The sequence below is a fragment of the Acanthopagrus latus genome, chromosome 16 (genome assembly GCF_904848185.1).
Source record: "Acanthopagrus latus isolate v.2019 chromosome 16, fAcaLat1.1, whole genome shotgun sequence".
NCBI lineage: Eukaryota > Metazoa > Chordata > Actinopteri > Spariformes > Sparidae > Acanthopagrus > Acanthopagrus latus.
The window spans coordinates 1,848,869-1,861,476 of NC_051054.1; the positions used below are offsets into that span (position 1 = coordinate 1,848,869).

General features: G+C 45.9%; 2 protein-coding genes across 3 annotated transcripts in view; one reads left to right on the forward strand and one right to left on the reverse strand.

Moving 5' to 3' along the window:
- Nucleotides 1-12,608, forward strand: part of brf1a (BRF1 RNA polymerase III transcription initiation factor subunit a) — an 83,410-nt gene that overhangs the window by 14,050 nt on the left and 56,752 nt on the right. For both annotated transcript variants that reach the window (XM_037125372.1, XM_037125371.1), the window contains exons 7-10: nt 9,484-9,633; nt 11,836-11,929; nt 12,017-12,143; nt 12,426-12,465. In XM_037125372.1, the coding sequence (XP_036981267.1) occupies nt 9,484-9,633; nt 11,836-11,929; nt 12,017-12,143; nt 12,426-12,465 (411 nt within the window). The remainder of the gene's footprint in view (nt 1-9,483; nt 9,634-11,835; nt 11,930-12,016; nt 12,144-12,425; nt 12,466-12,608) is intronic.
- Nucleotides 976-5,834, reverse strand: LOC119034412 (BTB/POZ domain-containing protein 6-B). Its single transcript, XM_037125373.1, has 4 exons — nt 4,519-5,834; nt 3,641-3,731; nt 3,344-3,462; nt 976-2,606 (listed from the first exon to the last, which is right to left on the reverse strand). The coding sequence occupies exons 1-4, from the start codon at nt 4,947-4,949 to the stop codon at nt 1,574-1,576; spliced, it is 1,674 nt and encodes a 557-aa protein (XP_036981268.1). The 5' UTR covers nt 4,950-5,834; the 3' UTR covers nt 976-1,573.

Here is a 12,608-nt window from a genome sequence, read left to right on the forward strand (position 1 = left end):
GATCGCCAACTTTTCTGATAAGAGAATTCTCTGATTTCAGCTTCTTTCATGGTAAACTGAATATCTTTGGGTTGTGAACGAAACAAGATGTTTGAGGACGTCATTTTGAGCTTCAGGAAACACCGGTCGTCATTTTATAGACCAAACAACTAATAATTAATCGAGAGAATAATCGACAATAACAGTAATTGTTAGTTGCAGCACTATTTAGCTGTTGAATTGCCAGAAAATAGGTGAAATGTTTTTTCGCCACAGTTGCACAAAGTTCACAGTGACTTGCATGTGATTTTTAATTTTCTGTCTTTGCTGATGTGATGATCTGTTTAACAGGCTCAGGCAGCTTTTAAGAGTCAAATTGAAGCACTTAAAAGGTAGCTAAACCAAATACTCTATCAAAGCCTTCATCTAAATCGCTTCAAGCTGCAGAACATTAAGTTACAGAATTCCTTTAAACCCACAGCAAGTGATGCATAGTCACTTTTTGTATTCCCAGATCCTTGGTTCATTTTGGCGCCAGGACACAAACAAATATGACGATGGATTTTGTGGTTAACATGATTTTCCCAGGAGTATATTTAAAGTTGAGCACAGTTCTAACCTTAAACACTGTTGAGATTAAGACAAAACCCTGAGATTTAATCTAGTTTTGTATAGTTTAGGTTTGCTCTGTTCAGCTGTACTAGTGAACAAAACCATATTAAATATCAGGTCTGGATCAGCACATCTTCAGTATTTAAGGATTATGATTAAAAGGAGAGTCGCTACTTTCATCTTTGCAACAAGAAAAGAGTTACACAGACACTTTCAGGCCCCCACGACTCTTTGAGATCCATTAAATAACTCATCTGTGGCCCGAAGAACCTCCTGTTCTCATAGAACCAGGCTGCAGTTCAGCCAGCAGTAACCAGAGGGCGCTGCAGCCCCTCTGATCCCCTCTCCCTCACCCCGGCACCATAATAACAAGACATCTGTGGCTCCATCACATTATAACCTTTATGTTTTATCGTCAGGTGTATAGGCATTCTTGTACAGAACACATCTGGTCATCTCTAACAGCATCAAGCTGTTGACAGTTTTACAAAAGACACAACGTTTCTGAGGCCGTCCTCTGAAGTGCAAAACAACTGTTTGACAAGATTTCTACTTTTTTGTTGCATTTAGAATCATAACACTACATAAAGTTTGCTCCTCGTGTAATATTGCTGCTCGGACTATAGTAACAACATCGTATATAGACTTGCAATTACACAATTTGAAGCAGTCCCTACTTGTTCCAGTTGTGGAGCTCGGCTTGATTACATAACCACAAATCGCTGTATTAATGTTGTTTCTACAGCAGCCGCAGCCTTTGAACACAGGCATCAGAGCGAATAACGTTAACCCAGTACTTAAATAAAAAAATAACATTAAATTAAATAAGATAAAACAACAGCTCCTTGGCTTTTTAAAATAGTCTCTCAAAGAACTAACCAGGCCATTTAGTGTGACATTAGTCAAGTGTCTTTAATGCTACATTACTTTGAAGGCTGGGAGGCGACGATGAGCCGAATTCCCATCAGCAGTCCAGAGCAGCTTATGCATAGAACACCAGCTCTGGGATCTGTCCTCCCTGTACTCCGGTCCCGTTGGTGCTGTCGGAGGAGCACTGGAATTGAAATGTCACCTTCCCACACTGCACCTCCGTCATGCCCTCCTGGCCAAAATAGCTCAGCTCATTCCCGTCCAGCACGGCGCTCACCGTGTAGAACGCGTCCTGTTCCACCTGAACAGGATGCTCGAACCACACCGGGAACGTACTGCTCGAGCCGTCCGACACAAACTTTGTCAGGTTCTGTGCCAGCGTCACTCCCTGTCTCTTCAGTTCGATTTTGACGCTGTACTCGGCTTTGCCGCCGCTCGACCCGTACAGCCCCAGACCAGCGATAAAGATCCTCTTGTCCACCGCGAACTGAATGCTGTCACATCGGCCGCGGTAGCGCCACTGATTGCTCCGGTAGGCTGAGGACTGGAAGCGGTGGCACCTCTGAGGCGCCAAGCCCTTCCTGGCAGACAAAGGGAAGTCCAGCTTGGGCTTTTTAGCCGCTGTGTACCACAGAAACACATTGTGCGTCTCCTCCAGTGTCAGGATATCACATTGTGCCGCGCCGTTGGCAAACTCCTCCAGGCTCATGGTGGGGATGCGCACCAAGAACAGCGCCTTCCCGAGCACCTCTCTTTTATTACGAGTCGTCGGACCCAGACCTTGTCTCTTGCACTCCGCTGTGGCCCAGTTCATTACGGCCTCGAACACCACCACCTCCTTGGTGTTGAGCGTCTCCCTCTGCAGGATGATCTCCAGCGTCTGCACGTCGATCTCACAGAAGCCCTCGGAGCAGAGCGAGAGCTCGGCCTGAGCGTCGATCACCTCCCAGCAGCGCTGCGTCAGCTCGGGCTCCTCGAACAGGCGGCTCTGGGAGAGCAGCACGCAGGCGTTCTTGGCCTCCAGGCTCGTTTCCAGGAAGGTGACGCAGGCTTTGGCCAGCGCAGGAACGATGTACTTCTTGGCGGCATACAGGGTGGCCAGCACCGTGTCGGCCTCCAGGTCGATCTCATCGCTGTACATGTACCTGCGAGGAGGGAAATAACTGGTTAGCTGCTGTGATTTAAATGCACCATAAGGAACTTTTTAACAAGGAGATTGGCTGTTCTTGTGCTGGATGAGTCGTTAAAAAAAAAGTATGTTCAAGGACTGAAGATGAATTGAGAGATCTCAGCCTGATTTAAGCAGCAGCTCTGTAGCCTGGTGGTACGTCACTGATCGTCATAGAGCTGCCAGAACCAACAACAAACGAACGAAGCGACATCTTGTTTAACAATATATCACACGACAAGATGAACTCTTGGACGAGCTCGCCTCTCTCATGCCCACTGCATCAAATACCCACAAAGGAGCAAAATGGAAAAAAATGATAATCTTTTTTCTCCTAAAGAGGATTGTGTGCTTAACACATCATGCCCTCTCCACAAAAAGCCCAGCACGCAGCAGTCCATGGGGCTGGCACGAGCAACAAAAGCCAGTTATTTATAACTGCAAGTCTGTACGTACTGTATTCCCCTCTAAGAAAATTGTCAGGCTGTGGATGAAGAAAAAGGGAAAAAATGTTTCTAGTTGGACAAAGAGTGCTGAGAAAACCAGCAATTACAGAGCGCTGTGCTGCTGCCACTGCTCTCTGGCGCTCGCAGCCTTTTGGCATTCGCCTCCGCTTAGCTTTGGATGAGTAATAATATGCTTTGAAGTGACACTGACTGCGCTTGTCATCTCTCCTTCTGGTTGGCTGTGTGTGAGGGATGGCGAGTGGCTTACTTCAGCAGAATTAGAAAAGCAGCAGGTTCCACATCTGGGATATGGATCTCAGACTCCTCCTCCGCCAGATCGCCGTAAAACATGGCACAGAAGACCGAGCTTCCCACGGCCAGCACATACTGGGAGGGAGGGGAGGGAGGAGACAGATGCGTCAGAACACATGCAGGCAGAATCACACAGTCGTTGCGAAGTTCAGTAAAAGAGCACAAGTAGTTCTTTTCAGTAGCTGCAGAGACACAACTTCTCCTCTAATCTAACAGACAGAGAAGTCAGAATAACGTGGTCAGATCTCTTTACCTTGTGTGCTGGAACCTTCTGCGATCCCCCCGTGGGGCCAACAATGAAGTGGACGTCGGCCATCAGCTCATTGTTAAACATCAAGGCGTTCCTAAAAGCAGAGCAGGTTTCATGAATAAGCCTCAGTCAAGTATTGTATAACATCAAGTCCTCCCACACTCTCCCTGTCTTTGCCCAGAGACACTGGGTACCTTCACAGGTTTGAGGAGGATACAGCAGCAGAAGCAGAGCTGCAGCTCCTGTTTGCTTCTGTATCAGTTCATCTGCTGATTGTTATCTCGATTAATCGTGTGCAGGTTGTGAGGAAAACCCCTGACAAGCTTCAGATTTAAAAGAGCAGAGACTATTTTAAGAAGCTGGAGCCACTAAATGTTTTAATTACATGCATATGAATCACCAGTCCTCTACAGCACTTTAAATACTGACTGAGCTAAACACAAATCATGTGAAATGACATTTTTACTTAACTCCTTTTGGATTTTCTGCATTTTTAAGAGAAAATCTACTGAAGTTTACCATTTTGGCATCATAAAAATGTCAAATCAGACTTGAATTTTGACATTTTCTGCTGTGTTTCCCCTTTAAACCGCCATACAGATGGTCATTAATGGGTTAAGAGTAGTGTAACTAACAGAGTAGCTGCTGCAGGACCACTTTCCTCCAAACTAAAGCTCCACTAATGAATGAGGCTACCAAATACTGAGTTTAGCGACCTTATGGTGCTTTTTTAATCTTTTTGTAATCACTATCACGCTGACACAGGGAGTCAGAGCGGCCGTGGCGCCCTGTCACTACTTCACAATGATCTTTAAGGTGCTTTACGGTCATGAATGTGCAGGTATTAGCGGTGTTTCCGTGAGTCGGGCAGCAGATGTTACCTCTCTCTCAGTGTGGGGTGGCTGCACTGCCAGCTGGGCGGATCGACGTTGTTGTTGTTGATGTTCTGCTGGGTGGTCGGGGTGGTCGCCGCGCTGCTGCTGCTGGCCTGGCTCACCGGCACCTCCTTGGTCTTCTCGGTGTCCGCCACCGTGGTGCCGGTGGACAGGTTGGTGTTGTTGGTGTTGGCGGCGGGGTACAACTCCGCAGCCATCTTCTCCTCCTCCACCTCCTCCTTCCTCCTCTTCTGCTGCTGCTGCTGCTGCTTCTTGCTCGACAGGGACAGAGTCAGGATCTCATAACATACCGGCAGCCTGCCCGGGAGCTTGCCGACCTTCTTGGACTTTTTCAGCGTTTCTGGGAGAAGGAGTAGATAAGTCAGACACCTCATGATCCGGCCATGATGGAGCAACCTGCAGTCTGCCGTTGGCATCGGCACGAGCGAGCGGTCGTCTTCGGTCGTCGGTATCCGGGGAACTGGATCTGTCGCGCGCGCTGAAAAACGAACTAACTGACGTCCGGTCGTCCGCGGAGGAATCAGCCGTTAATCAGGGAGATTTAAAACCACATCGACGGCGAAGTTCACACGACAACATGTAAATATCCGTCCGGCGTCCAACTTCGACCGCAGGCACTTTTGCTCCGTGTCCCGGCGGTCAGCTCATCCTCTCCGGACGGAGAAATGTCCGCTTGTTTTCCCTTTTTCAGCGAGTCGGTAATCCGGATAGTCGCAGCTGGTATTCAAGTCCTTGCTCTGTTTTCCACCCCGCCTCCGCGTTAATCCCCTCGGATACTTATCCCTTTCTCTCCCGACCGACTGTCGACCGAGGCGGATCCAGCTGCCGTGTTCCTCCGGCCGTCCTCACCCGAGGTATACACTCATTTGTGGGGAGTTTTTGAGGTCCGCTTCATTTTCTCTGCGTTTTTTTCCCCCCCTCGTCGTGATCTCCTCGGACGCCCAGGGCTCGCTCTGGACCAATCAGATCCCCGCCCCGCGCTGACGTCAGGAGAGCAGAGGCGCCTCCCCCAGCAGCTCCGCAGAGTGCGTCACCGGGCCGAAGCACCGCCCCCTCGTCCCGCTGATCAGAGCCGCTGCTGGGATAAAAATACAATTAAAGAGAAGGTCGCTTAAATACGAGCCTGCAGGCCGGCAGCGACCAGGCGACATGACCCCGAAACACACAGCACTTCGTCCAGGATACAGCGGAACACCATGATCTCATGTCAGCTGTGATATACATCTTATTCTGTGTGTTATTATCCAGCTGGGACACGTCCTAATCCTCTGTACGTGATCTCTACTGAAGGAAACACCCCACAAGTTAAAACCACAATCAATAAATTATTCATTATTAATGCTTTATTACACCCCCAAACACTTACTAAATGATAATAATAAGCACATATGTTGTTTTACAGCATAAATACCTGTTTCAGCCTCGTATAAGGGAGTAGAATCATGTTTTATATGTCATATTTGACCATGTTATCATTTTATGTGGACTCAATGGGGAAAAAGTTGCATTTAAAGGGAGAAAAAGCTTATTTTGCGTGTTATTATCGAGGTGGAGAGGCTGTGACACGTCCTAACACTCAGTCTATGATCTCAACTAAAGGAAACACCCCACAAATTAATGCCACAATCAACACATTCTTTATTATTAACTTATTACATGATAATGATAAGCACATATATAGTTATATGCTTAATTCAGCCACTAAAAAGAGAACAGCATCATGTTTTATGTTTTATATTTGACGATGTTGGGACCTCCTGGTGAAATAAAGATGAAATTCAATAGAAAAACAGTCTCAAGCAAGTCCCAAGTAATTTTTTCTTGGGCAAGTCAAGTTGTGATTTACATATAAAGGGAAAAAAATCTTATTTTGTGTGTTATTATCGAGGTGGAGAGGCTGTGACACATCCCAACCCTCATTACATGAGCTCTACTAAATGAAACACCCCATTAATTAAAACCACAGTCGACAAATTATTTATTATGAACTTATTAAATGATAATAATAATAAGAACATCTGTCATTTTTGCATCATAAATACTTATTTCAACCTTCATAAGGGGAATAACATTAACATCCCATTCAACTTGTCACATTTGACCATGTCGGGACTTTCTGATGAAATACTTATTTTTTCTTGAGTCAGTCAGGTTGAGTCTTTAGTTTAAGGCAAGTCAAGTCTCTGCAGACTTATCTGCACTTCCTGATCTTTATAAAGAGAAAAGACAAGGTAACCAGATCAGAACCGGTCTGATGACATTATTGCCCAATTTATGTAAGCCGTTCAAAAAGTGTGATTTATTTCCTAATTTTTGTTCAGTTGACAGCTGGACTGAAAACAACCAAATGAAAACATGAAATGAACACAAATGTCATTAAAACACAGACCTGAGTCTAATATAAAAACCTAAAACGGCTTATTGTGATTATCGCCTCAGCCTGTGGCTAACAGCTAGCAGGCAGTTCTCTACTCACAGCCTAACAAATTACTGGTATTATTTAAACTTTTTCTTCTTCACCGCTGCAGAACATTTCGGCCTGACATTTTTGAAGCAGAGCAGCTAATGTTGCCGTAACGCTGCGTCGGATGCTCGTCTTTTCTCCAAAGTTCAAAGTAAATATAAATATCCTCATCATTTTGTGATTGGCTGCTGTCAACAACGCTGTCTGAATGTTTTGGAAAGAGAAGTGCCCGGATGGAACGATGTGACACAGACGTGCGGTGAGAATTTAAAAATAATGGATAATTTTTTCACTTTCCAGTGGATCGATATATCGACAGTCCTGATATCTGACCAGACAAACAAGGTGACATCACAGCTACAATTTACATTGACATAAAGAGCATCAGTGTGCAGTCAGGTTTGGATGAGTGAGACTTTCTTCTCTGATTATCAACAATCATACAGAAGAAACTCAAAGAGACAAATTTAAAACCCGCAGTAACAAAAAATAGACCAGAATCCTCTGCAGCTCCGAGTCAGTTTGGGCTCTTGAGGGAAGGGCGCAGCTTCCCCCTCAGCCGACTGATAACACTTTAATGCTATTCATGCCGCTCCGCTCCCACATTTGATTGAACGGAGCGAGTTCGCGGCCCTTCTCTGGGGGTGGTCCAAGTAATTTTGGGGAATGTCGGGAACAGAAGTAGAAGCAGGCGATGCGGGTCGAGGGGAAAGTGGGTACACGAAAAAAGTAAACTCCAGCACTCCATCACAGAATGACTCCTGGGCTGTTTGAGCATCACAGATTGATTATTCTCGACAGTGAAAGAGGATTCCAGGTGCATTTCTTACCCCCTTAAACAGCCTCTTTTCTACGGAGATCTCGTCTGGTCTCTTACAGATGGTGGAGCTTGGAGCGGTGATGGCGAGCTCTGCAGACGTATCATTACATGGTGTGGGGGGGGGAGGGATCAGCCTGGATCTGATTACCAGCTGGCTCGACCAGCTTTCCACTGGACCGCTCTATAAACGCAGCCACTGACTTCAAAGATATTTGACTCCGCTGTCCTGAAACTCTTCTTTTTGTCTCCAGGCTAACAGTGGAAAGAGAATTCCTCCTAATGTTGATATTAAATTAGATTTCCCAGCAAGGTAAAAACCACTTTCAGAATAAAAACTCAAACTGGCCACCTGCCAGGCTGTTTCAAGGCAGAGGCAGGTGGTTCTGAAGGTTTTGCTCTCTCCAGCTGAATCCAAAGTATTTTTCCCTAAAGTTTACGATACGCCGCGCTGTCCAAGTTTCTCAGAGACATTTGAGAAGCAAAAGGTTTGTGATTGGAAGGCTGCCCATTCAAATCCTTTCGCCAGCTGCGAAAATCTGGACGGAGACGCCGAATGAGAAACAGGCTGCTTCGAGGTGCACTCGAGCTAAATGCTAATCCTCAAGTTCTCCACTGGAGCTAATTAGCAGCCAGCGGGAGGAGACTGGTTTTACTGGGGGGGCACACAGGTGCTAATGATCTAAATCTGCTTTCAGAATGGGACAGAACTGCATTTTCTTCGGTTTATTTACAGCTCAGACGCAGGTGAACCGAAGCTCACCAACAAAATCTGTATGGACACATAAGCAGCCTGTTTATTGGACAGAGTTCTCGTTAAAGTGTCATCCTGAGAGAGTTTTGGCAGCAGGTTGAGAGACGAGCAGACCTGATATCAGTCCATGAAACCATAGCAGGATGGACTCGTACGCTCCCTCCGCCATGATTTATCCTCTCCAGGAAAACACACACGAGACAGAAGCTGAATGTGATCATTACAGGATACTTATTAACCAGGAACTGAGCAGTTCCTGCAGCTGACGTCCAGGCTGTCTGAAATTAATCAGTTACTTGTTTGGTCCATAAAATGTCAGAAAATTGACTTAAAACCATTAAATGAATATTAAACCAGTTGGCCGTTATGTACCAATATAAAAAAAAGATGCTTGGAGTATTTAACTGTTTCGCTGCCCTGACGTCTTTATAGACATTTATGGTCATTGTTAAGCTGTAAAATGTTCTGCCTGTGTTATATGTCTTTGTCATACGTGTTTGATAGCAACATTTTAAGGATCGTTACAAAAAATGACAATCTGCAAGAAAACTCAGCGCAAGATTGTTTTGCGTCACATATTTAGTAGCAATAAGGACGTTAAAGAACCAGAACAAAACATTCAGAAACCATGAGCTGCTTCTCTGTCGTTGTTCAGCAAATGATAAAAAATCCAAACTGGAAAAAATCAGATTTTCCACATCTGTCAGTGTGAAGGAATCTACTAAGATGTTCTCTGTCCAACAACCTGACCCGTTTACTTCTCTGGTCCACGGCCCAACTTTCCACATCAGACGGTTCTGCAGACAGAACCTTCTTTGGCTCAAGGAACCGAAAGGAACAAATGCTCCAGATTTTAAAGGCACGACTGAATCAGAACATGCACCTCTATAATCACAAACACTTCTCTGTCTGCAGACCCGTGCCTGTACATCCCCCGTTTCGCCCAAATGTTGGAATTTGGGGAGAAGAACCACGAAGTGTCCATGACGGCGATGCGCCTGGTGCAGAGGATGAAGAGGGACTGGATGCACACGGGACGAAGGCCGTCGGGCCTCTGTGGAGCAGGTGAGCGTCGTGTCTGCCGTCTGTGCTGCCGAGGACTGTTTTAATTTCAGGTGAGTGGTGCTGGCAGCCGGCCTGTCATCAGAGGATTCCTGTTTCCAGTCCTCTGAGGAGAGAAAGTGATTAACGCTCACTGTTCTGTTGGCATCTAATCACCAAGGTGCCCTTCACCCTCAGAGACTCCTGAAACTCTGCCCAGTGACCATCAGTATTAGAAACTCAGCCCGAGGTGTCTCTTTCTCACCTCACTGTACAACAGACTCACACTTTTATTAATATCAGTGGATTTCAGGACTGTGGGAAGTTTACTGCCTTGTTTAACTTTGCACATAGTGATTTTCATCACTGTGAGGAAAGGTTTCAGAGCAAAGGGAACATGTAAATGAACCTGCACAAGGCAAAATATGATAAAAACACAAAGAAGACCCTCAACTTTAGAGCCTCTTTCATGCACTATAGATGAACATTAAAGCAGAGGACGGCGCTCAGGGGGGAGATCAATATGAGAAGCTGTTTTTGTTCAATCTTTAAACAAGCAAACCCCCCCGTTAGCTCAAAGTGCAGAATTAGCTGTTGGCGTCCTGCCAGCTGGAGTTTTAATAAAGAATTGGATCATTTTGTCAAGAAACTTGCGAGTAAGAGACGGTAATGAATACTGTAGAGGTTTATCTCGCTCTGTAGTTCTTCAACACGCAGCGTGTAAAAGTCTCTCGCACACTAATAACCAGGACGAGGAGGCTTCTGTCGATTTAAAGGAGCAGTTTGTAAGATATGGCCAGAACTGTCGTTATCACAGTGTAAAGGAACGCTGCTGTCGTCAGCTAGATCAGAGCTGCAGCACGCTGAACGCCCTTTTACAGATCAACACTATAACACGCAGACATTACAAACAGATGATGTGCCCACCAACCGGTCTGCTGGCAGGTGAATCCTGACACTCACCTGCGTCTTTCACTGCTTTTGCTGCCAACTAGGTTACAAATGTATTCTGGCCTTTTGACTGTCTGCTGGTCGTCTGCCAGAGAGACGAACCTGAGAGCACCTGCCTCAAACCACACCACAGTTCGCCCGCCGTCGATTTGCCACCCTGCCCGTCGCCCTGTTAGCGTGAGTGCTGTGGTGCAGTTTATGTGGAACAGCTGAGCTCAAAGCTGCTTCTCCTCCGCGTCGCGTCTCAGCTGGTGTCAACCTGAATACACTCGGCTGCGACGCATTACCAGCCGAGACGTCTTGAAATCGAATCACCAGCTTCCTCTGAGCCCTGCATGTTTACGTTCACGGTTTCAATTTTCGTCTTTCTCTGTTCCTCAGCTGCATTGCCTGAATAATTAATCGCTCATCATAAATCATTGAGAGGGGATACAGTCGGATGGAAGGAGGGAAAAGTTTGTTCCCAAATATGATGCAGATCTTGCTGTTGACAAATCAGAATGCGTATCTGCAAAAAGCTCTTCAGGATGGAAGGGATTTTTTTTTTTTTTAATTGCGTCACTTTTTTTAACGAGTTAAAGGACAAAGTTAACTCTGCATTAAGGGAAGAGAACCAGCAACTTTGAAGCTGCACGGTTCCAAGGTGGAAGCGGTAAAATGTTTGAGAAAGTCCTCAGCGGAGCTAAAAGCCAGCACTTCAGTCCTGAAGGCTGTTAGAAGTGTGCATGTACAAGTAGCCGCATCTATCTTTTAACAGGCTCTTGAGTGAGGCAACTCTAATGACGGTTATATAACTGTTCCCCTTCAAGGCTCGCGCTGCAACTCATTGCATAATATTAGCGTTGTTGTTACTCCTTTTTAAAAGTCGGCTTGTGTGTGTGTGGGCGGACTGTCGGCTCTGTGAGCTGAGGTGCTCCCGTCCCGTCCACTCAGAGCTTCAGTCGTCAAGGTGCTCACGCAGAGACGCCTGGAAACACAAACACAGTGTCTGTGTGTTCAGGCGTATAATTGTGTGTGTGTGTATATCAACATTTCTTATTTCCAAAACATGGAGGAAAAGAAATCTCAATGTCAGACACATACAATGAAATCCTGGAGGCTGGATTGGTTTTATTGTATGTGGCCTTGAGTTGTGAGGCCGTCTGGATGTTCTGCCAAACACAGTGAAGTTAGCGTGGGAGCAGAAACATTTCATAATTTAGTTTAGTGGAGTTGTGCGGCTGCTTGGACCTGTTGTTTAAACCTCATCACATCGTTTTAATTTCCCGTCCTCAGCTCTTCTCGTCGCCGCTCGTATGCACGACTTCTGCCGCACCATGAAAGAAATCGTCAGCGTCGTGAAAGTGTGTGAAACCACGCTGAGGAAACGGTGAGTTGAAAGCTGAACTCTTTGGTGAATGGGACGACGTGGAGGTGAATTTTATTTGACGTTCCCTTGCAACTTCTCCTCCATCAGGCTGGTTGAGTTTGAGGACACGCCCACCAGTCAGCTGACCATCGAAGAGTTCATGAAGGTGGATCTGGACCAAGAGTGCGACCCGCCCTGCTTCACAGAAGGACTGAGGAAGAAGAAAATCAATATGGTAATTAGGGAATTACAGCTGAGTTAATGTCACAGTGAAGAATGATTCACAGTCCAGAAACAAAGATGTAACTGCTGATGTGTCGCTCAGTTTGAGCTGCGAAACAAGTTAAACTTCTTCTTTCAGGAGAAAAATGTTCCACTCAGAGGAAACCAGCCGCCCACAGTCCTCGTGTTATGATCTTCTTTTGTTCGATGTTTTTACTCTGTAATTGTTTGACCCTGTTACTCACTGATGGGTTTGGACGGAGTCTTTAATTCATCTTTGTCGTCTTGTCTCTAGCTGGAGATGGAGCTGAAGAAGAAGATGGGTGACGTTGAAGGTATGAATGAGGCGTCCTTGTCTGTTTGCCATCGCATCAAAGACGTCTTTACTCTCGGGCTTCCTGCCTTTTTTAAACATTTTTATTTAGCAAAATGAATTCAGTTTTTCTCAGTTTCACATTTATGCTGCTGAGAAGGAAAG